Source organism: Zosterops lateralis (genome assembly GCF_965231275.1).
Source record: "Zosterops lateralis genome assembly, chromosome: 7".
In the NCBI taxonomy this organism is placed as follows: Eukaryota; Metazoa; Chordata; class Aves; order Passeriformes; family Zosteropidae; genus Zosterops; species Zosterops lateralis.
In genome coordinates, this window is record NC_139767.1 from 10402333 (window position 1) to 10427735 (window position 25403).

At 39.4% G+C, this 25403-nt stretch overlaps 1 protein-coding gene across 5 annotated transcripts; it reads right to left on the reverse strand.

Annotated features, from left to right (window-relative positions):
• Positions 1 to 615: 615 nt before the first annotated feature.
• On the reverse strand, positions 616 to 23538 carry SF3B1 (splicing factor 3b subunit 1). 5 transcript variants are annotated; one of them, XM_083864973.1, is made up of 25 exons: positions 23445 to 23538; positions 18204 to 18370; positions 16196 to 16297; positions 15392 to 15506; positions 13473 to 13552; positions 12166 to 12333; positions 11783 to 12017; positions 10747 to 10959; positions 10196 to 10317; positions 9384 to 9581; positions 9192 to 9293; positions 7703 to 7882; positions 7193 to 7279; positions 6803 to 7073; positions 6380 to 6525; positions 6146 to 6292; positions 5867 to 5992; positions 5261 to 5482; positions 4830 to 5012; positions 4626 to 4737; positions 4410 to 4530; positions 3998 to 4129; positions 2875 to 3147; positions 2207 to 2423; positions 616 to 1247 (listed from the first exon to the last, which is right to left on the reverse strand). In XM_083864973.1, the coding sequence occupies exons 1-25, from the start codon at positions 23470 to 23472 to the stop codon at positions 1089 to 1091; spliced, it is 3906 nt and encodes a 1301-aa protein (XP_083721099.1). In that variant the 5' UTR covers positions 23473 to 23538; the 3' UTR covers positions 616 to 1088. The 5 variants fall into 5 exon arrangements, 2 of the variants coding, with proteins under 2 accessions (XP_083721099.1, XP_083721100.1); XM_083864974.1 differs by lacking the exons at positions 15392 to 15506; positions 16196 to 16297; positions 18204 to 18370; positions 23445 to 23538 and adding an exon at positions 13867 to 15323; XR_014590512.1 differs by lacking the exons at positions 616 to 1247; positions 2207 to 2423; positions 2875 to 3147; ... (14 more) ...; positions 10747 to 10959; positions 11783 to 12017 and adding an exon at positions 13867 to 13922 and having other exon boundaries at positions 12277 to 12333.
• Positions 23539 to 25403: the final 1865 nt, after the last annotated feature.

Here is a 25403-nt window from a genome sequence, read left to right on the forward strand (position 1 = left end):
GTTTTATATATGTTGAACAGTTAAAGACTCTCCCATGAATGAAAAACAGCCAAGTTGTCAGGTAATACCACTGCACTGAACTTGGTAAGATGGAAATGAATCACTAGTCAATGACTCACAGAAAAAGGTGTCTGGTAGCCAGCTATTGCCTCCTGTTACCTTACAAACATGGTGTAATGTACACTACTCCCAAAATCATTTATCCTTGGGTTTTAGGTGGTTTACTGATAGCAAGACCTTTTTCTCTGTAGTACACACACAAAAAGCAAATGAGAGAACAGAATGCTTTTCTTAGAAATTGTCTCACCTAAGGTACTGGGAACTTAATTTTCCTAGCTCTTTAATGGAATTACAGCACAGTCTATAAACATCTGACTTTTAAAACATAATATGATCAATATGCATAATTCTCACAACTGATTTTACAAATGCAATTTACAGTAAAACTGCTTAACTTCTGAAAATTTAACAAGCCATATCCACCAGGACACTGCATATGAAGCAGTAACAACAAGCAATTAAATACTACTTTTTCCATTAAAATAAACTCATACCATTACAACCATCAGCCAGGCTACAGCTACATTATTTCATGACAAAGATCCACACATTAACTACAGTTGGTACATTTTTCTTATTTATTCAAAAGCTAGTGGATGACAAAAAGGGTTAAAATGTTTTATATCACCTATTCATTACATGAACAAATACTTAATCCAAAGGGACTTATTTTACAAGCCCCTTTGTCCAAAAACCACACACAAATTAGTTTTTATACACAAATGTTTATTTCTCAAATAAACTTCCCCTTTCAACACAAGGAATGAAATCTAAATCTTCATAAAGATGGATCCAAAACAAAGTCCCTCCAGCACATTGTAATCACTGTTTTGTTGGTCACTACTGGCTTTAACTGTTTAACATCAAAAAACAAGGACATATTTAAAAAATCATGCTACTGGATACCTAGCTCTGCCTCTGACCAGCTCTACACTGATCTCCAAAATTTTAAAATTTTACATCATGAAATCCAAAGCATTTAACTGAACAACAGCTGTGCATTAAACACAAACAACTGAACAAGAAGATTATAAGATGTAATCAAGTTCATAACGAATATAGGTGTTCTTTTCATCATTATAGATCCTTGGGTAATGTGCTATCAGAGCATCCTGTGATCCAATGTAGATTGAATTATAGATCTTCCAATAAACATCTCTGACTTTTCTGGCAGGGTGAAACAAACCCTAGAAAATAGAACAGAACAAAATGTAATAAAAGCTTGAAGTTCCAATGTTCTTTTACTGAAATTAATCAAGCACTACAAAATATGCATTTAGTAAATGGGCAGGACATACAAGCTGTAGGAAAAATAGTTCTATATAATAACAATATACAAACACTACTTGGAAGAATACACATTGCAAGAGACTTTCACCTTCCTACTGATGTCAGTATCTTCATGCTGAGGTCCCCACACTGCAGAAGTGTGAAGTTTCCTACCTGCAAATTATTACTAAAATGCTGTCACACCTTCTCTGCACTGACCTGCATTACTTTAATCCTTGCTCCCCACCTGTTAGGTGAGTTTTAATTCCATAGCCAACACAGCTACTGTCACATGCAATTACATGGAAAAGGAGCCTTTAGGTTTTACCACCCCATGTACATTTACAGAAGCTGAACTGTCTAGTGTTGATCTAGCAGTATGAAGTCTAATCAAAGCATTGTTTTGTAGTGCTGCACTCTTCTAAACATCTCAATGTTTTTCTTGGCTAACAACAACATCTGTTTTTCTTTTCAGGACTACTAATCCTATCCTCTCATTCATTTATCTCACTGGTTACTTGTCATAACCCCTCCCACAGCTAATTTATTAGTTTGCATCATCAAAATTTGTGAGATGCTTCCAATTTAGAAATCAAAGTGCCAGGCTATTTTAGTCAACTGATATTCTAAGTTACCTGCTCTTTTTACACAAGTTCTGTGCTGTAATCAGGTACCTCCCTTTACCAAACCCTCTGTTTACTGCCTATTTCCACTATTCAAATCCTTGGCACAGAATAACCCATTTAAATAGCACTTTGGAAACAAAAAGCCAGTTTTTCCTTTGCTGGAAATCATCTTCAGTTGACTTTTTTGTCTCCTGGAAAGAAGTCCTGCCTGACAGCTGCTGTCTGCTGCCCCAGCCCACACAAGGCCATACCTGTAAACAATACTGTAACATCCTGCAGGGCCCAATGGCGACTCTGAGGCCCTCCAGAGCCCCCATAACAGCCTGGATGACGTGAGGAGAGGTTTCAAACACGTTTGGCCACACGTAGTTTAACAAGTGATTGAGGGAATCTTCACAGCCGAAACCATAAACACCAAGGGACATGTGCTGCACCACAGCACTGGCTGTTTGTCTGTGTACAAGATCCCTGCAAAGAGAACAATGGGGATTAATAAATGACACTTAGAAGCAACATGATTGGACAAGCATAGGGTTTCTTTTCAATTACACTTTTCTTGAAAGCACTAATAACACTTTTAAGCCATACTTACTGATAGCAAGAGGCAGAGTATCAAAAATTAGTGAAGTGAAAAAAGATGGGAGTTTTCTGACAAGTTACTGCGCTACAATTCTACAGAAGTACCAACAATAGAAATTATCAAAAGTAGTTTTAATGGAAGAAGCCTAGACTCACTGAAGATACTTTTATAATTTTAGTCTTCAGAATTATTAGTAAAATTAGAGTGTATATATAATCCTAATTGTTTGCAAAGCCTTTAGCAAACAAGGGTAATATACATATTTGCCATCAATAACAATCAAGTATACACTTAAAAATATGACTATAAGTAACTGTACCACAGAAGAAGTGCACTCACCTGTCCATTAAAGCATCTTCAAGCAATGGTGTAACAGCATAAATGTAATCTTTTCCCATCTCTCCAATGTATTCGAACAGGAAAGAAAGAGATTTTAACACACCATTCTGGACATTCAGTTCTGGAACTCTGTATTCATTCATGAGTGCAGGCAGCACTGTGAAAGGTGAGCATGTTTCAGCCACAATAGCAATTGCTACTGTAGTACATACTCTGTTCTGCCTTTCCTGTACTTTCAAGTTGTTTAGCAATGTGGCCAATACATCGTGAGGTCTGGAAGAGACAACATGGGCATCCTTGTCAATTCAGTGAGGATTTGGATAAAATCAGTTAAGCTTCAAACAAGTGGCAGAGAAACGTGGTTTAGCCCTCAAAAAGTTTAGAGAACTGGGAAACAAACTGAATGCTCAACATGAAACACTGAACACTCTAGAACAGCTGAAAGATTTGTTTTCATAGCCAACATTTTTTACTTTATCTAGACTTAGCTTTTTCCCTGCCCTCTGTTCTTCCTCTTGTGAGCTCTGGAGGGTATCAGAGCTCCCCCACTATTACTCTGATCCCAGAGGAAATTACAGTATTGTATAAAACCATAAGCCTTGACAGAGATAGGTGATGTCCTGCATGGAGAAGAGTTACAGCACTCCTGGCTGCTTGCTCTATGTCCATTCAGTCAGTCACCAGTCACTTACAGAACATACACAAAGGTGGCAACTGTGCCTCATTCTACAATGTGCTGACTTGTGGTATGACCTTAGTGGAAACAAACCTTTAAAAACCAATAAAACTACTGATAGGGGGGAGGGAAAAAACAAAAAAAAGAGAGAGAAGATAAATTATTTAGAGAGTTTATGAAATAATACAAAGAGGGTCTGAACGCACATTACAGTATCAAAAATTCATGAGACAACACCTCTTACTCCCAAACGGGATTCTAACCTTATTTTGTTCAGAAGTGCAACACCCTATGTTAATGAAGAATACGTGACTGTATTCTTCAAAATGAGTAAAACCAGATCTGCACATATAAAATGCAGAGATGTTTGAGTAGTTCCCACCAGAAAACTACCAAACTATGCTTGGTAACTGTGTGCAGAAGTGGATAAGCATTAAACCAACTTACCCAATAGCTTTTGCAATATAACCAAAAGTGTTCACTGTGGCTCTTCTGATAGCTTTTTTGTGAGCTTTTAATAACTCAAGCAATTCAAAGCAGATCCTCATCCATTCTCTCGCAGAAACATACTCTGCACCTCTGAAAGAGAATAAAGTGATTTACCTCTTCAGTCATGCAAGAAGTTTTTAAATAAAGCCACAAACTGTAACACCTATTCATTTGCTATCCACAGAGGTAACAGCTTAGCATTTCCTTTATTAGGTAATTCAACGGTGTGTCTGCTAAATATCTCAAGTTTTAGGCACAACTTCAGAAATATCAAGAGGTATAACAGTAAATACCCAGATGCCAAACTTGAGCTTTTGCTACAATAATTGCCCACAAAGAAGGTTAGCTATTTCATCATTACTGAACTTACCTGTCTGCAATACGCCCAACAAGATCAATACAGTTCTCCTGTACTTTCTCATGTCTGTTCTTCAAAATAGGTGTCAGCCGTGGCAGCAGGTCTTTGATTGGTGGTGTCATCTTGTGCATACCTATTGAATTCAAAGAGGCACATTTAGTTTTATAGTGTTTGTTTTTTTTTTTAATTTTGCTCTTGAAGAGCCAAGTAATCAATAGAAAAACATACCTATAACATTCACAATTGCCTTCAGCGCTCCAAGTATGCTGCCCAGTACTTCAGGATATTCTTCACCCAGGTACTCATACAAAACAACACCCAAGTGGCCCATCAGTTTTTCCTACAACCAAGTAAAAAGAGTTAGAAGGTAATTTTCCCCTCCCCTCTCATTACTATGACCTGCTAGAGCAAATCTGGAAGAGAAGTCCATACCTCTTGGCAAGTCTTCATGACAACTGCAGTACGAGAGATCAGGTCAGCAGCCTGCTGCCTGACTTTGGCTGATTTGTTGTTCAAGCGCCACAAAACTGTACCACAGATCTGTGGCAAGTAGGGTTTCACTCTTTTGCCTAGAGCATTAACCACTGTGCCAAAACCATTCAGCATCACAGAATCCTGAGGGTAAAAACAACAAAGGAAAATCAGACAAACAGCAACACTGCATTTTACCTAAACTTGTCATAATCTAAAATTGATTTTAAAATGCTAAGGTTCCAGAGATTGCTTCTGGTTTTCATTGATTAGAGCACTGACATCTAAAAAGAGATTCTAAAAATCTAATTCAGAAGCACATATTTCTATATAGCTAACAGTGAGATGATATACAGTAACAGTGACCCAAACACTCCAGCACTTGGCCGTACCTCTGTTGTCTGTTCCTGAAAGGCGTACAAAATACCATCAATGAGCTGTTCCTCCAGTTTATGATCAATGTCTGCTGCCCCCAGATTTCCCATTATCTTCTCAATTGTTTCCATGACCATTTTTCTGTACTGCTCAGCCTCATCTTTCAGATCATCCACGATTCTAGAAATAATTTCTGCTGCTCCAACTTTATTTGCCAGCTCCACAGTCGTATCAACCAACTGAAATACAGAAATATTAAATAAGCAAGCATTAAAATTATGCTTAATAGTTAAAATCTACTTTCTACATCTTGAAAATAATTTCCCTAGTCTGAAGAAACATGTTAAGCCCACTACTTTTACCTTTAGAAATCATCTATGTTTTTAAGAACATAAGTGGGATGAACCACCTCATCTCACAACTGATGAAGATATTCACAGATGCAAAGTGTCACGATAACCTAAGAACCTAAAAATTTTCTCAGGTACACAACTTCTAAATTGCTAGTACAAACAAAAAACGAGTTTTAGGACACATACAAAAATAAGTACCTAGCCTGAATGAACATTCTAATTTTCTTCTACTGTAAATTATTTCCCAGCTAAAAAAACCAGCAAAAATACCTGTCTGTAATTTCTTCTGTCCAGTGCCATTCTGTGCTGCCAGAAATGTTTGAAGAAGGGTGGCAAGATTTCTGTTTTAATGTAGTTTGCTTCAACACCATCCGTACCACAACACTGCTTTACCACCTGATAGGAAATAAAACCCCAACAATGTTAATTTGGTGTAAGGTATGATTTGATAGGGGATGATTTGGGGTGGGGTTTTTTTGCTTTTGTTTGGTTTGGATTTTTTTTTGCATCCATATTCAATATCGATGGTGAGCTATTATTCTGACATACCTTCAACACAATTTTTTTCATCTCTTCATCAGGAGACTGGAACTCTCTGATAAGAATCAGCATGACTTCTCTGGTGTAGTAGTTTGCATACTCAGCATCCATGAGTGGAATCAGGTAACCAATCGCCTTCAAAAATGCAGCCAAACCCTATTTAAATGCAAAATATGTCTTTAATAACACACAGCAGGCAGACATCCACTTCAGTTCAAACTAAAGAAAGTATTTTAGATTTACCTTTCCTCTGTGTTGACGTATACCCTTCCACAAGGGCTTCAGGACAGAATCAAATGACTCAATACCATAGGGAGTGGCTGCCTCAGCCAGAGCAGCGATGGCCAAAGCGCTGATGGTGCGAACTTTCTGCTGCTCATCCACCAGCCCTGCAAGAGAGCAGGGTTTAGTACCACCTCTTGTACTTGTGTCTTTAAGTCAAAGTAGCAAAAATAGATGAGCAGTGAGAAAGGGATTATCTTATTTTCAGGAATACTGAACCATTATTTGTCTTTATTCACATTTCAGAGTCAGCTGAAATGTTTCTTGGTGTCATAGCAACAATAAAACCAGAACTTTACTGCCACTGTGTCTTACTGAGGTATGAAAAATTTTCCAGATATAAAGTGAGTAAAAAAAAAATCTGTCTGGGAAAGCAGAACTTACCATGCTCAATAATTTCAACCAAGCTCCGGAGATGAGGCAGGATAGCACAACCCATAAGAATAGCAATCTGCTGTACAATCTTGATGCCAGTGTGTCTGGCCTGCCAGGATTTTTTGCTTTTACAGACAGCTTTCAGGAAGGGTAACAGAGAAGGTATGCCCAGAGCAGAGGCAACAACAGCAAAGGCTCGAGCTGTTGTATTTCTGACGTATTCATCCATGTTATCAATATCAGGTCGCATTGTGGAGATCATTGTCGCCAAACCCGCAGCCTGCAGGACAAAACACACCAACTGGGTTTATGAACAGCACAGTTAATTGTTCTGCCATGCCTATAAACATGCAGGTATATGTAAGCTAATTCATGCTTTAATACAGGATGGAGTTTTACCTTAGCCAAGTTTGAAATAATTTCTCTGCCTTCCACTCTAGCATAGTAGTCTTCATCAATCAGCAGTGGTTCAATGACGACAAGGATCTGAAAAAGACAAAATAATGTTTCCTTTTATTAATACTTTCTATAGTATTTCTAGTCCTATTAAGAGTGAGTCCATGAAACAGAGATTATTCCATTAATTCAAGCTTAAAGCCTTATATGATGATCAGAAAAAAATTAAATCTATTACATTGGTTTTTATAGCTCTTAAGTCTCTTAAGGATGTGGTCCAGAGATACTACCTAGATCAGGAAAGGTCCTTCCCACCTCCAAATATGCATATATCATATTTACATCATGCCTCAACACTCTAAAGCCTACAGTCCAATCACACTATAAAAACTTTAAAGTTTGGTTTAAGAGATATGAAAGCCAAATATGTTCTAAAAAGTATCATCCTCTTCTAATAGGCACCTAAAATGCAGAAGGGGCAAACCAGAGCTGAAATACCAAACTGCAACGGACCTTGTGTACGTATGGTCGGACCAAGTCATCCAATTTGTAAAGGATTCTGTCAATGACTTTGACAAGCAAGTGACGCTCCTGATCTTCGAGTGTTGGTGACATCAGCAGAGGCAGGATCTGATTGAACAGCGGCCCTGCTCCAAACTCCCGTGCTTTATCAGTGATTTGCCGCAACGCAGCCTGAACAAAACCAGAAAAACCTGCCCGTTAAACTGAGGAAACAACACTGAATAATCATAAAACAGGTACTAACAAAGTTAAAATGTAACTGACTACAACCACTGGCTTCCAAATACGTGCCCTAACCACCACAAAATTATTTCAAACAATTTCATGCTGATCTGTTAAAACACAAATATGTGAAGACAAACATTGTGTTGTTAGTGCCCAGGAGCTCAGTTTTCAAGAGAAGCATAACTTGTGAGCTAATACTGGCTCCATCTGGAAAACAGCTTCACAGCTCTTGTTTGCATCCAGGCAGCTTGGTGCTTGGTCAGTTTAGAGCATTTGCAGAAAAGAGTGCTTATTATGCTGCCTAATGTTTAAGATCAAAACTTAAATAAGAGCTACACTAAGTAACTAATTTAAGTGTAAGAAGCAAAATCCAGAAAGTTACAAAGCCATGTAAGCAAAACAACTATAAATGCAGTTTCTCGTAACTGTTAAAAAAAAAATTATACAAGCCCTACACCATTTAGTGACTGACATTACTGTTAAAAGAGCAGCAGTGCTAAATTGTATAGAATAACAAAAAGCCACACAGATATAGAAGAAGAAGAAAAAAGCACTAAACAGAGTGTACTGTTTTGGCTGGAACTGAGCTGATTTTCTTTAAAGCCACTAGTAGAGAGCTGTGTTCTGGATTTGTGCAGGAAACAGAGCTGATGACACTGGGTTATTTAGTTACTGCAAAGCAGGGCTCACACAGTCAGGGCCTTTCCACCCTCTCACCCCACTCCACCACCGAGAAGGCTGATTGGCGTAAGAAACTGGGATGGGACACAGCCAGGACAGCTGGTCCAAACTGCCCAAAGGGATGCTCTACATCACATGGCACCATGCTCAGCACACAGGCCAGGAGGAAATCTGGCCAAGGGTCACTGCTAGGGGACTGACTGGGCATCATTTGGTTGGTAGTGAACAACTGTTTTCCATCTGCATCAGTTGTTTTCTTGGGGTTTATTTCTCTTTTTTTGTTTAGTTGTTTTGGGGTTTTTTTCTTAAACTATTAACAAATTCTTTTTATCTCAGTGAACAAGTTCTCACTTTTACTCTTCTGATTCTCTCCTTCATGCAACTAATGGAAGTCAGGAGAGAAGCAAGCAGCTGTGTGGGGCTTAGTTACCAATTGGGTTTAAACCACAATAGATAGTAAGGCTTAGGAGATTATCTTCAAGAGAATCCCATGGAGAACTGAAGCTAAACCTGAAAACAAACACCAATTTTGGAAAAATGAGATTACATAAACATATCTGACAATTCATCTTACCTTCCGCATGGGAGGTGTGCCGTTCTTTATTTTCAGAAGTAATTTCATTATTTTTCTCTCCTTCTGTTCCTCAGGACTCAGAGTTGATTCATCAACATCAACCTACAATAATTCCAGAAAAATAAATGGGCATTGCTACATAATCAAAAGAAACCAGGCAAGTTAAATCAGCATGAGTGAAATCTCCTTTACCAGCAGCTTGTCGAAGTACTGGATATCATCTGGTTTCAGGAATGGCAGGTTGCCAGATGGCTGGTCATTAACACTCTTCATGGTGCGGTCCTCTGTCTGCATGTGGAACCCTGTCATCCCCCCCAGGGGCGTTGGAGTCGCTGTGAGCTTCCTAGCGGGAGTTCGGATGGGCACGTAACCAGCTGGGGGAGGGAGAACCTAGAGAAGAACAAAATTTGTTTTAGTTGCAACAGATATAAAAAAAAGCCACCAAATACATAACAGTGCTTGAAATCGTAGCTTTCACTTTATTTGTTTGGGGATTTGTGTGTTATTGCTTACAAAAGCAATGCAAACTAACCCTGACAGCTTGTATTTGCACTTATCCTGTACTGACAACATTTCAGAAGAAAGCTCACTCCCACTGCTGAGAACTTGGATAATAAATTGTGAAGTCTCCAAGAACTAAAGAAGCACTTCAGTAACTGAATCAACATACTATACTTGCTGTTTCAGTATTTGTGGCCTTCTTTCATGTTTGTCTACATCTGGACTTACCATTTCTATCAGTCCATACAGAGTACATTTCTGGCCTTGACAGGCATTTCCAGCACTGAGAAGCACAGGAGTGATTTGCCTGTGAGATCACTTTTAGACCTCACTTTCTAAGGAATTTACAATAAATCAGTAACCAAGTCAAACAAGTGTGTACAATCAATAATCATTACTTAATGTGAAACATTTATTTCAGGGTGGGGGGGGGGAGAATAAGTAATCCCTGGTAGGAAAAAAACTTCATCATGGTCTGTTGTATTTTAATCCAGATGAATTACCTTATATCCTTCAGGAAACATAGCATCCAATTCCTCATCAGAAAGTGGTCTGTTTCTCTCATCAATTTCCCTCTCCCAGCGCCAAGCCTGCAGCTGTTCAGGAGTCATGCTCATGATGTGACCTATATTGAATTTTTTTTAAAAAAGTGTTAAAAAAATCCTTTTGTATACAGAAGCAGATGACTTGTTTACTTAACTTTTAAATGCTCTCTTGAGTCAAACTTTCCATAGCACCTGAACTCTGTAGCCAAATAAGGTATCAAACTTTTACAATCTTTTATCGAACTTTTTTACTCAACTAAGTTTTTACTAAACAAAGTAACAGTCAACTAAATTGTACAGCAACAGACATATAATCTTAGTCTCAATTCCTCTCCAGAAATGAGTTGCTGTGGACATTGCCACAAAATCTGTAAACTGAGCATACACTAACTGCTTTCAGACAAGCAGAGGAGCATGCTGGGCAGAAGCCTGTTTCAAAAGACAATACAAAGGCAAATGCTTCATTCCCACAATACAAAGTGAAGCCTTAGACAAGGGACTGAGCTTACCTGGTGTAGGTGTTGCCATGTTCATAGCTGGGGTCCCAATGGGTGTCTTGCCAGGTGTGAGAACAGGAGTGCTGCCGCCCATCTGGCTCGCGGGTGTTTCATCCCAGCGCGACTTCCTTTTGCTTGCTCCCGGCGTTGGTGTCTCACCAATGGAGTCACCACCTCTGTCTGTACGAGGGGTTTCAGCCCAGCCACTGCCATGGCCTGGAGTATCTAAGGAAAAACAAACCAAACTTTCTCAGAAAGCTGAACAGTACATACTCCAACTACACTATCAATATTCAAATCCATTTTCAGTATCAAATTAACAAATAGTAGATGAAAAGTAAAGACTACTTTGCTGAATATTGAAAAAACACAGGTATTACACTAAAAATATCCAGCAGAGAACTTTGTTTTATGAAAAAAGTGTCATCTTCTTGCTGAACCTTAGCATAAAAATGTAAGATAAAAAAAAAAAAAAAAAAAAAAAAAAAAAAAAAAAAAAAAAAAAAAAGAGAGAAGTAGAGAAGTACTCAGATATTCTAGGAATTGAACAATGTACTCCATGTATTCCCTCGATAAAAGCATTAGGTAACAATGTTACCTAATGTAAAACTTCACTGTTCTCTGGCACAAGAGTCAAATTCAAATTAGGCAGGTGAGATGCTTCTCAAATTTGTTTTAATAACAACCTCTTTAAAAACCCAAAACAATTAAAAAAACACATACACAAACGTATTATGAAAAGTAATTCAACATGTGCTTCTTTACTATGTCCTTCATACATTAAAATCCCAACCTGCAGCAGTCATTAGATATGACAAAGCTGTGGTTCCATATCTGAGCCGAGATACTTTCATGGATGCCACTTGAGCACAGGCTGAACCCATTGCTGAGAACTCAGACAAGAACAATTCCCCACATCAACCACTAGATGTCAGAATACAATCACTTCTTGCCTGGCTACTGAACTCACTGTTTACTTAAGGTGAAAAAACCCAGTCCAATGAACCATTCAAAACTAATTATGCACCTCCCAGTTTGCCATAAATACCTCTTTCTGTTTTGGGGGTTTCATCCCATCGATTTTTCCGTGCACTGGAAGTGGCACCTCCGTGGCCTGGTGTTGCGTGACCAGGCGTGTCCCGGCCGGGTGTTGCAGCTCCTGCTGGTGTATGACTGGGAGTTGGATCCCAGATTTTTGAGCCTGGGGTGGCACCTGGAGTTTCACTACCCTTTGCACGGCCTGGAGTTTCATCCCATCGCAGAGATGGGGTGTGTCCAGGAGTCTGCAAGACAAAACCAGAAGTATCAGTATCTCATCCTATATAATTAAAGGCTGCTACTTGCTCTTAAGTACAGTAAGAAACTTCTGACACTCCAGAGGATTAGCACTAAAAGTTTTCTGTAGACAGCTGATGAACACAAGGTCATTACCTCTGCTTGATCCCAGCTAGACAATTTTTTAGGTGTAGCACCAGGAGTCTGATCAGCTGTCTGATCCCAACGCCGTTTGCGTTTTGAAGGCGGCTGAGAAGCGGCTCCATTGACGACTTTAAGCTCTCCAGCTTTAGCTTTTTCAGCTAGTTGTTGCCTAATTTCCCTCTGTTCAAGAGCACAAAAAGAGAAACATAAGAACCCTTCAAATCATACCTTTAAATCAGTTTTTTCAATATGTTTTTATGCTTTTTTTGAGGTTTTGCTCAAATAACCAAAAATTAGCTACTGCTTTTATTTCAAGGCCACTCTTTTTTTTAATTCTTCTATATTGACAGAGCAGCTGTGTTTGAAGGGCTCTTTTAAAATTATTTTTTCAATAAAAGCCATTCTTACAGCAAATGCAGAGAATTTTTAAAGCAATCAGTTTCTGTCAGTGATAGATATATGCCTAAAGACCATCACCCACTGTTTCAAATAAGTACCACTTCAGTAAAGGTGGATGACTTAGAAAATATGTTCACAGGAGCTACATCCCATTACATTAAAAAAGCCCTGAAATTCTTATTTTAAATCCTGAGATGATGCTGCTATAACAGCACATTAACAGAGACTGTTTTGCACTAATCAATGGATCCATAAGCAGTAATACTGTCAAAATTATGTACTAATTCCTCACTTAAGACAAATCAATGTTAGAAGTCACTGGAACTATGAGGTCTTGCTCCCATTAGCAAGACAGTACTGTAAGTATTACACAAGAAATTTGTTTATATTACCAATATCTTTTTAACTATTAAAATAAATTTTAAAACATGATTTTTGTTTTTCTCTTTTTATATTTAAAACCAAATGCCAATTTTATACCCAATCTTAGTACAGCAACATCTGCTATAGGTATCTCATCAAAAGCCTCTTAAAACCTCCCTGGCTTTTCTATACACAGAGCTCACAAAAAGAAACATCCCTCACATTCAGTAATTCTTGGTTACTGTTAAGATTTTTTTTCTCTCCTCCTCTGAAAGACAATTAACAAGAGAAAGTCGAAGTTCTACAAAAAAATCAAGATTAAAATGTATTGAGACTATTTTTCCCTGCATTGCTTAAGTATTACACAGAACAGATGTTTTTTAGAACTTTCATCTTTAAATTCTACTGACTTCAACATATGAAGAACGTGATTTTCCAAAGAAAGGGGCTTTTAAGTCAAGACAAAGTCAAGAGAATTTGTTCCCACTTTTTTAACATGCTTTCAAAGGCTGTAACACGAAACTCGGTCCAAATGGAAAACCCTGCCCTCCATGTACCTCTTCTTTTGTTAAATGCTGTTCACGCATAACATCCATGTACGTTCTGGCATTCATTTTAGGGTCTGGAGTCTTCCCTCCTGCAGAAGAGAACAGCAACAGGAATGGAGCACAATGAGTACAGGATAAGCAGAAACTATGGACTTCTACTGTCCTGCTCTAGTATTATATTATTCCATGATCATTTAATTTTACTTTTTGATCGAAAATTTTTAAAATTACATGTATCTTACGTTTATTCAGTTTGCTGAATCAATTTAACCTGTTTGAACACAAACATAACTACTGCAGTTTCAAACAAATATTTTAAAGCCGATAAAAATGATAAAATGACAACACAGTTAAGAGTCTTCAGAAGTGATGGGTTCCTGGGTTGCTAATCCGGAATACGTACACTTTCGTGCCTTTGTCTCCATCAGCAGTTCTGACTTCAAGCAGCAGAATAGAAGCCTAGAAAATTATCTCTTTACCATTAGTAACACTTTGGAAAGATATTTATAATCAAAACATTACCTTGTGTAAGCTGTTAAATCCTACTTGTTATCTGACTATAAATAACTATTGCATACCTAAGTAATGTTTAAATTGTTTTATCATAAAGACCCATTTACAAGTTTGACAAATCTGGACATGTCTCACAGACCTTCTAGTGTCATATTGTAACAGGGCTTCATTAAAAATAAAAATAGAACAAAATAAAAACCCCCAAAATACTGTTTGATGACACTTTCCCCCTCTTCTCTTCTCAAGGGACACTTGTGATTGGGAGCTGAATGCAATACAGTACATACACCACCACAACAATACTCACAGGTAATGGGTTTTGTACACCATATGCTGTTTTATGCTCTGTATCTTGCATTAACTGAATTTTTAAATACTTTAAAAGAAGCCCAAATTTAGAGAAATGAGACTTGTCAAGAAAAACACTTTTCTTTAAGAAAAATGTGCAGATTTGCTATACAAGTGGTATAGCTATTACACTTTAGGGAACATAATAAACTTCTTAAACATTTCTATGCTGAAGATCACTGCCCAATTGGCTGTGTCTTTCTGACACTAGCTTTGATAGGACTTTCCTTTGGAATACTTTTTCACCATAATCTACACAGGATGTGTTGAACTGCACCCTTAAGAATGCAGACAGGACTGGCATATAGCAGTACTGCTGTAGGAAAGAAATTAAGGACAGTTAGTATGGGCCTGTGAATTCTGACAATACATGTTTATATCAATTACAATTAAGCAAGTAAAATAATTAATATCCCTATTAATTCATGCAGGCTGAAATTCTCATTTGTAAAACCTGCAAAATAGCTACTAATTTTAAGCCAACAGGCACCTTACTGCCACACGTGAAACTCACTCACCTGAAGAAAATTTCAGACCCACTAACACCCCTTCTCCTGACTTGCATTCTAAAATTATCAGAACAGACTTGAACTATTAATAGTATCAAAGTCTTATATATGCTTTTGCTTCTTTTCTTTAGCTATACCACCTAAAATTTACATAGGATGGTAAGAATTAGGTGCTCTACTAGCATTTTAAAAGCAGTAACCCTGTAAATCTATAACTTGGAATGAAAACTATCAAGGTACTGAATGAATCTGAGCACTCAATACACAAGTTGTTCAAAGTACAACGCACAACCCAAAACGAAATGAAAAGAGAAACCTTTAACCCTTTGTGTTTCTATGGCAATGGCTCATTGACAATTTTCTTGTCCTTCTACCTGGAAAGAAAACTCGTATTATAAAGATGAAGAATATGGCATCTAAATTTTCAACCAAATCTCTATGAAAAGGGGATGTTTAAAACAAAACTAAGTATATAAGCATGCCAACAGAAATCAAAGGGCTAAAGACAATTAAAGACAAAAATTCCATAAAGGGTATAGAAAAGCCAAAATAAATTACCATCTGCAAAAGGATCAAGACGCTCAGGGGAAATTATCATCATCCGCCTGTGCTTTTTGTACTCATCTTCCCGATCTGCAATCTTTTGAGGACGGTGCTCTGCAAAAGGATCATACTAAAAACCAAGAAAGACTGTTAGTCACACATCTATGAAGACTAATATGAAAAGTGTCTGGTACTGTATTCATTTTCAGTATTATTAAAAAGACTTACATTATTTTTTGCTTCAACTATGCAGGAAATGTCAAAACACTATACTAACTTCAATTTTACTTCTATAACTAGAATTTCAGTTTTTTAAACACAGAACTTCTTACAAAATAATTTCTGATAAAAATTTGGCATTTAAGAGTTTATTCACTTGTTACCAAAGCATTTAATGCTGTCAATCTTTCCCTTTCTTTTTGCAGGGTGACTTAATGCTACTTCTTGTGCTTTTAAATTTTACATAAAAATACTCCAGGAATATAAAACTTAGGTGATTACATTTTCCTTAAAAAAAATGAGAAGTGTAAAGGATATTAAGTTTCCCACTTATTTTAATTTAATGAAGTATCTGATTTCAATTTTTAAAAATTTCAATAGTTCAGTTTCTATATCCATGTTGGCTTTACATGCACAAGAGCCAATCTTTATCACCCTGTGGAATTCCAAACTAAAGCAGTAACGAGCTTACAGCAACATTTAAAAAACATAACTCTTTACATACATCTTATATTTCCAGAAAACAAAACCTACTATTAACACTTCTTTTCCTCAATTATTACAAGAGTATTTTACTGTGCCATCAATTAGGACCTGTACCTGTTCAGTAGACTGTGGTATGTCATTAAGCAATGCCACTGGAGCATGGTATCCTGGCTTCTTCTGGCCAAGCAAACTTGTGGAAGGGTAGTCATCATCATCCTGTCAGGAAAGACATGGTCCATTTGTCATGCTGGTATTATATTTAGATAAACTAACATCAAATGAACATGCCACAGTCATAGAAAAGATGAAAATGGAGAAGTAGAAGAGGTAATTCAAAATTTTAGAAGCTTTCTCATCTAGCTTTTCTTATTATTCCCAAACTAGTGAATCAGATAAATCTGATCATATCACTAAGAAGGCTCATGTATTCTTCAATATGCTACATTTAATCAAGTATGCTATCTACACTAAGTGGACAAAAAGTCTGTATTCCATATTAGGATTACCATTACAGTTCCCTAGCTGGCACGTGAGAACCAGTGCAGAGATAGTAAAATTATTTTTCATACAAGTCAGCTATACATATATGGAACAAGACTTAACTCTATAAAAAAGCTTCATAAACACTGAAAATTTCAGATTCATATTAGTTTAGTTATAGATACTCAACCACAATGGCAATAACAAGCACTTGCTTTTGCCATTTTTTCGTATCAGTAGTCAGTTTCTATTCAATTATTTACACCAACCCAAAAGAAAACCTGCTCATAAAACCATTAAACTCTTTTAATGAGCCCCAGAGTAATGGAAATTTTTAATAAGGCATCCTTAGAACTCTGTAGATGACAAGTACATCACTAAAATAACACCTCATGTATCAACTAGTATTAAACTAATCTTCCTCATTCTTAGAAATGTAATTCTCTCAGTGTAAGACATAGTTGCCTATGTATTTAAGATAAGGTCTGACTCTTCTGCAACTGAAAATATGGTCCAATGTTTAACATCAGAAATTAACATAAGGTAATCTTAAAGCAGGATACATAAGGAGAACACCACACAGTGAAAAAGCCAATTCTTAAAAACAGCTCTGAAATTTGAACCAGGAATCTTAGAAGAGTCACTAAAGTTTGTTGGCTGAAGTTTTATTGATTTTTTAACCATCATTTTGTAATGCTGGCAGTGGTAACAGAACAAATTTTATGTTAGCCTTGACTGAAATAATTAAGTATCAGGCAACAACTTTTCGCCTTCTTCTTGGGCATACAAGGCTCCCAAAGCAAAATTCATAAAGTACAAGCCAGACTTAGAACTGCAGCCCTGACAAGAATGACTTGGGGGGAGCTGGTGGAGGGGAGGCTGGACATGACCAGCCATGGGCACTCACAGCCCAGAAAGCCAAACGTGTCCTGGGCTGCATCCAAAGCCCCAGGGGCAGCAGGGCAAGGCAGGGGACTCTGCCCCTCTGCTCTGAGATCCCACCTGGACACTGCATCCAGCTCAGGGGCCAGCACAGAACAACAGGGACCTGGTGGGGTGAGCCCAGAGGAGGCCACCAGGAGATTAGAGAAATGGAGCATCTCTCCTCTGGGGAAAGGCTGAGAGAACTGGGTTTGCTCAGTCTGGAAAAGAGAAGGCTCCAGAGTGACCTAACTGCAGCCTTCCAGTACCTGAAGGGAGCCTACAGGAGAGCTGGAGAGGGACCTTTTACACAGGCATGTAGTGACAGGACAAGGAGAAATTGCTTCTAACTGAGGGAGAGGTAGATTGGATATTAGGAAAATAATTCTTTTCTGAATGGTGAGGCCCTGGCACAGGTTGCTCAGAGAAGCTGTGGATGCCCCAAACCTGGAAGTGCAGGCCCAGGCTGGATGTTGCTTTGAGCAACCTGGTCTGGTGAAAGGTGTCCCTGCCCTTGCCAAGAGAGTTGGAACAAAATAGCCCTTTCCAACCCAAATCCTTTCAGGATTATGTGCATCCCAGATAAGACATACTTGGTCCCTTTACTACAGCTTTAGTGAAAATTGGTTTTACTCCAAGCAATTGTAACTAAAAATTACTCAAAATCAATTCTGAAATAATTGCATTGTATGCCCTAAACAAACAAAATAAAATCACTTACATCTTCCAATTCAGTTGCTGCAATAGAAGTGACATATCCAGCAAATCTGCTGTCACTGCCACCATAAATTTCTTGATCATAATATCCTGTGGAATCAAGGCCTACTCCTTGTGCTTCATCAAGAGCAGGCTTTTTCCCTTGAATTTCTCGAATTTGTGCTTCAATATCTAGGGTAAAAACAGACACAAAAGTCTTGTTACACATCCATACAAAATGTAGTGCTCATGTAGTGGTACAGCAAACAGTTTTTTGCCCAACCGGAAAGATTATCATTAAAAAAATAAACATTTATATCACACACAAGACTACAAAATCATAATTCATAAGCTGGTATTCATAAACAGCTTTTCCTCACGCCTTAATATGATCCAGCACAGAGAACTTTATTGTATGGCTCAAAGCTAACTATTTAACTCATGTTACCATATTTCATCTTCCAACAGAGGCAGCAGAGAAGGTCATTTACACCACAGCAGTATTTCTCAATACTACCCTCACAAAACCCTTTCACAACAAATGCAACCCTCTCATTAAAAAAACCCTTTCACAATGTTATCACTAATTTTGCTAATTTAAACAACTTTGTTCAAAAGAATTACTGTATAGGTTCTCAAAACTGAGATTTAACAAAACAACACTGTATTGTGTTTTCTAACATATTGCAAAGCTATACTATCTTCGAATAAATAAATAAAAAACCCAACTCTAATATGCCCCTAAAAAAACTCCCAAAACTTAGGACCAGTTTCTTTTCACTTTGGCAGCTCAAATGTTATTTCTGCATCATTATTCCTGCCTGCAGCACCATCTTTGAAGACTACTGTTCTTCTGGATAACAAAACACCCTTCAAACAGGACAAACAGGGAGCTTTGTCATTCTTGTACTGTATCAGGATCTGATCTAATCAACTCTGGTGGCCATCTTCGACCTAAGAAATTTGGTACTTTCAGAAAGAACATTAACTTCTTAGTCCAAAAAAAGAGGAATGAAATTAAGCCATGCCTTCCTCCCAACTGTTGTAAAGCAACACAAAAATAAATCGCAGTAATCCAACAGTCTTCAACAAATGTAACTGTAGGTGTATCAAGGCACAGCTGTGTAAAAATTATTGTTTTCATGTGAATTTTGAGTTCACATGATAAGGAAAGACAATTATCTATAGAATGTAAATTTCACTATATCAAACAATTATTTAATGGCCAAGAAAACCCTCAAGAGCTGCATTTCATGGCTGCAGGAATACAAAGCATCATGCTTGAGAGGAAGAATTGGAATGACATAGTCTCAAAAAGACCCTTTCAACATCAGTAATTCTGGGACTCACCCTCTCCCACCTGAAGTGGTATTGCCTGCTGTATTAACTTAACAGAAATTTGTCAATTTACAAAACAAAAAAACAAAAAACAAAACAAAAAACAAAACAAAAAACCAAAAAAAAAAAAAAAAAAAAAAACCAAAAAAAAAAAAAACAACAAAAACCACAACCCTACAGGAAATTTTGTTCACAAATAATCCTGAATCTTGATTATTCAATAATTGTTTACTACTGTTGCTCACTTCTCTTTTCAGGATGAACAAATTTGACACGTTTTTACCATCAAGCCATCTTGCAAAAGACACTATGAACTATGTTATGCAACACCTGCTAGGAAACCTGACAAAAATAATAATACTTTTTTTAAAGCTGAGATTATTACTCATGCAAATTACTGTATCAGAATTGTTTAGTTTAAAAGTTTAAAATGTCAACACTGCAAACTTCAAGCCTTAACGTCACAGCTGGGTCCTTTTCTTATCACAGACTACCACTAACCAAAAAAAACCCCAACAAACAACCACAAACCCGCTGTAAGTCAAATCACGCCTCCTGTACAAAGGCAAGTTCTCTAGAGGCAACTCAGTGGAGTTTTACCTGACAAATCTTTGCCATAGAGCTGTGAGTGAGAGCAGCAGGACTAAGTGTTCACTTAGAAAGAAACACTGACTTCATGTGAAGCAATGTAAACCTGGCAGCAAATCAGCCATTCCTGCACTGGTCTAGTGAGGAAAACCAGCAGAACCAGTGAAAAACCAGTGTTTCTAAACTCATCAAATATACCCTAAAGGCGGATAAGGAGAATCTTGCTCCAGCCACTTCAGGGATTCCATGGAATTTATGCAGTTTTCTAGAACAGAATAGCTCAGACAGCTACTTCTGTGTTACAGAAACTCGTGATGCCTTAAGCTCATGAAAGCTCACAAAAGCCTTCCACTGCTGGCCATTAGCACCTCCTTAATCCTGCCTGCAGGTACATCCTGCTCCCTCTAAAGTCCCGCACAGCCCAGGGGTTTCCTGTGAGTCCAGAACTTGAACACACTGTTCCCCTATCTGCTAGTTCCTGGAGAAGCAGCAGAAAGAAACTACTGCCAAATTAGGGATCTTTGTCCTGCCCACAGAGGTCTCTGATCGCCTTCAGAGGCACTCACAGCGTCCTCTAAAGGTATTCCACTTCTGTGGAGCCATCCTATGGATGGCTATGGAGCCAATGCAACTCAAACACCTTCTTCACAGATTTTATAGTTATTTCTGTTTCTCCCAGAGAGCAAATGAAGCCCCATTCCTTTTACAGCCTGGTGCACTGCAATACTGGGGTGGGAATACCTGGGGCTTCCATCTCTACCAAGGACAACTCTACCAGCACTGAGTGGGTGATCTGAGAGTACAACCCCAATTTCCCATTTTTTCAAAGAGCAGCTACTGGAACAACAAACACTCTGCCTCTTTAGTGGGGCTGAGGCTGACTGAACATCCACTGCTGTAAACAACTTCAATATGAAAAAAAGCCTCTGGATCTTGCCTACAGGATCACCATGCCTTACCATCATCTCTTCATCAGCCTGACCGTAGAGCTGGAACACACAACACACCAACACACCAAGTGCCCTGCGCTGCAGGACGGGCCACACCATTGGTATTTTAGCAGAAGTAACTTGAACATCCAGTTGATTTGAAACATACGATAAATGCTGAATATCATTAAAGTCAACACACATGAATTTGAAATCTCTGAACATTCAGCTCACAGAGAGGCTTTCTCCAAGTATGTGCTCTGTTACCACACATGTAGTTCTGCTCTAAACGTTAAAAAAAAAAGGGAACCTTGTGCTGAAGAGGTAATTTACAGACTAAACAGGTTTTATGTTTTCATGTCTTATCATATTTTTGCACATTTAGTTTGCTCTTGCATAGCTTCATGTTTAGCTACTCTAGCACTCTTATACGTTAGATCTATTATGTTTGAAGATCTCTGTTCTTTTCTGAGCAAGAAAAAAAAAGTAAATTAAAAATGACCTTCAACAGCACTGAAAGCTCAGGCATTTACTGAGGCTTTATAAGCTGCCACCTGAAACTTGACTTTTCAGCCCCAAACACAGAGCTCCCCTTTAACTGCGTGGCTGACACAACCTCCAACTGTTCTGGTGCATCTTTCGAGCTCTATCTTGCACACATCAATCGATAAGTATTTAACAAAGAGTACAAATATATTAAAAATACTTTAAGATGATTTAGTGACAGAAAACTCAATTTGAAAGATTAGTGAGGAACTGAAAAAAGACAGGATAGAACTTGGAGGCAAAATAATCAAGCTGCTCCGCTAATGCCCTCATGCTGGGAAAGACCCTTATGTGATTATACCCTGTTGTATATACTTTTTACTTAACTACCCTCCTCCTTAAAACCTGCTCTGATATAACACTAATCAAAACACATGCCAACGGAAGCAAGTGAAAACATGTCAATGTTTTCACTGAAGTCAATGCATCAACATTTGCTCCAATAAATAAGCAACTTCAGCTAATATATATATATATATATATATATATATATATATATAAAATAATAAAAAAAGAGCCAACACGAACACAGAAAAACCCCACAACAAACCAAATCTCAACTATTTTATGACAAAAATCTCTTTAGGTAGTAGGAGAGGCAGAGAGGCAGAACACTGTGACGGGTAATACTCACTTGGGTACCACCTCACACAACCCTTATGCATGTCACACCATGTAAATAAAGGACAAGACAATTTTTGTAACTATACCAAAATACCCTAGAATTCTAAAAAAAAAAAAAAAAAAAAAAAAGATTTTTTTTTTTTAAAGTAAGGACAACAGTTTAAGCTTTTCTTCATCCCTAAGATCAGATCAGGTCTGTAGTGTTAAAGACTACATTAACCCCACTTCCACGGGAGATGATGGCTTTCCACTTGAAAAGCTTTTTCAGTGCAAAACTGAAAAAAAAAAATTAAAAAAATATAAAATCCTAGAAGACAACGAATACCTGAGTGTCCTGCCTACCTCACAGTGCATAACCACCACCCAGAGGTGGTTTTCAATTAGTGAATTACGCATATAAATTAAGACAAAATACAGCAGATCATCTATCGTACAAAGAAACACAAGTGAAAAACCCCAAATCAAAAACACAGCAGCAGTGTAATTCTACAAATTACTCTTCGGTCCCTGAAAATCCTCAAGCGCAGGGCAGGCCGCAGTCGATGCCCACAAGGAGAGCTTTGATTCACCCCGAGAAGAGCTGGAAGCGGCAGCGCACAGGGCACTCGGCCCCTTCCACAGAACACACGGCCCGGGAGAGCCCTCACAGGCTCAGAGAGCCGCTTTCCCACGTCACCCCCGGCCGCAGGAAGTCTGTGTAAAATGGCAGCTCGGAGCCGCACAGACCTCACGGTCTCTCCCCTCCTTCGGGGCACTTTTCTCGGCTCGGAACCAGCCCGGGCCGTGCCGCTTTCCGCCGGGCAATCCCCGCTCTCCGCCCTCTCCGCCTCCCCTTTGCCGAGGCCAGAGGGCTGGGGCAGGGGATAAGCGGCGCTGTTGGCATTTCCGATGCGAAACTGGCCCCGGCACCGCGGGGTGTTCGCCGCGCACCGCCCGAGGCTCGACGGGCGGAAGGAGCCGGGGGCGGGATTTCACCCACCGAGCTCCCCGCAGGGGCCCGGCCGCCGCTCCGACCCCTGTGCGGCAGCACAGCCAGAGCTCCCCCCATGCCCGTCCCCGCCCGGCCCGGGCACGGCGCTGACGAGCGCGGCCGCCATTACACACGGGCCCGGCCCGCCCGCCTCCCTTCCGACCGGCCGCGCCCGGCGCTGCCCGGAGCCGGAGACAAACACAAGCGGCGGGCGATGCCCGAGCGCGGCCCCAGCGGGCGCGGACACGGGGCCTTCAAGGCTATTTTTTACCTTCGTGAGTCTTGGCGATCTTCGCCATTTTGTGCAGCGCCAACGACGCCGAGGCGGAACTGGCTCGGCCCCGCCGCTTCCGCCACACGGGGCCGCCACAGCCGGCACTGCGCAGGCGCGGCCGCCGCTCCGCGGGCCGAGGGCCAGGCCCCGCCCATCTCTTGATTGACGTTCTGCCCAGCCAATGGCCGCGCGGAGAGCGGCGGGGGCCGCGCGCTGAGTTCAGCCCACCGTGAGGGAACTTCCGGTGAGGGCGGGGGGAATGGAAGGGCCAAATATGGGAGCGATTCCTGAAAAGCTCCTTCCCACGGCCACTGAGGGCTGGCACCGCTAGAACTTGAGTGCCCGGTTGTGTTTTCCAAACTGCTTGACCCGTGTTTCATCTGGGCAGGGCAACTGGCCCAGTGCCAACAGGCAGATCGTTAGATATCAGAGTAAAGCAGATATATGTTTATTGCTACAAGATGGGGGTTAACCAGATTCCCGCCCTTCAGGCTGATTAAGTCTGTTCAATATTTTTGTAAGGGCTCGAAAGAAAAAAGGGCAGCTGTGTTTACAGATTTGGCAGATGACACCAAGCTGGCCAAAACCACTGGCAGGTGGAAGAAGGAATTGAGAGTCATCTTACATTGATTCATATGTGAAATAATCTAAAATCACCAGAGGTAAGCTTGAACAACAAAAATCAGAAGCTACTATCTATTGGAATTTTAAGTCACTATATGAATTTAGAGTGGCAAAAATAGTCAGCAACTGATGACATGGGAAAAGCAAATCAAAGCTGTACAACTATCCATAGCAATACACTGCTGCAGTGGGGTGAAGTCTTACTCCAGGCCATTAAAAATAGTATTGCATACAAAACCTGGAAAGCAATATTTCACTTTACTGAGCTCAGCCAAAGGCACTGATTGCATTCAAGAGAGACTTGGGCAAACTCAGTATCATCTACAATCAGGTGTTTATGAACATGACCTAGGTGGGGATGTAAACAGATTGTTTACCTGTTCTGCAATAACTGACCTCACAGCACTTCCACATTTCATTTGGGAATTACTGACTTTTCCCCAGTGCTGTTGATGTGATAGACACACATTTCAGCATCGCTGTCTATTGCATACCTAATAACTGAACAGGATGGATTCTGTCCACATGCAAAGCCCTGGGAGCTCCCCCTGCCAGTCCAGTGCTGTGAACAAGCCAGGTTTTTATTGTCTCAACTTTTGGTAGCAGTAAAACACCAAGGCTGGCTATGCAAGCTAAGTGCAAAGTCCACGAGTGCTTAATGACACAGCACATCAATGAGATTTCATAACAGTGTGATATGGAAACTCCCATAGGTTATTTACTGTCATGGCTTTTATTGTACACCTGCTAAATCCCTCATCTCCTCAGAAGCCTTTGCAATAAGTGAGGTCAACTTGAGAAGTTTTCATCAGGTGGAATGCATAAACTGTTTCCAAAAGGGGCAATAAGTGCTTGATATAAAACTCATACTGACTCTTCATTAATCACTCCCCTTATGAAAGCTGGTAGTTCACATTGTGGCTTTTTGAGGCTTGTCTTAAGGAAAATCATGTGAAGCTCATGTTTTTGTGTTAATGTGTGTGTTTGACTGATAACTGATCTAAAGATCTGTCAGTCTTTGCTTTGGTTGATTGGTTTGCAGGAGTTTGCTAAACAGTTCTGCTTTTAATAATTCACTGACTACATGTACTCAAATGCTAAGAGTGACCGTCACTTGGAGGTGCAGGAAGTCTTCTGTTCTTTATTCTCAGTGTTATTAAACTCCCATTCTGCATTTCTAGAAAGATGCACCTGCACACACTCACAGGCTACAAAAGGAGACATTTACCAGGCTGCCCAGGGACATGTGACACTAAGGTTGAGGCAAACCGATTCCCTACTGCAACAATTTAATGCTTGTAACTATTTTAAGTCAATGTCACATGCTCAGAT

Bases quoted from the DNA above. Each gene is read 5' to 3' on its own strand.
- SF3B1 (XM_083864973.1), bottom strand. From the start codon at position 23,472: ATGGCGAAGATCGCCAAGACTCACGAAG. The intron at 9,294-9,383 runs GTAAAGGAGATT...GAATTATTGTAG, and splicing joins AGTACTTCGACAAGCTGCTG to GTTGATGTTGATGAATCAAC. The intron at 5,993-6,145 runs GTATGTCAGAAT...ATTTCCTATCAG, and splicing joins TGAAAAAAATTGTGTTGAAG to GTGGTAAAGCAGTGTTGTGG.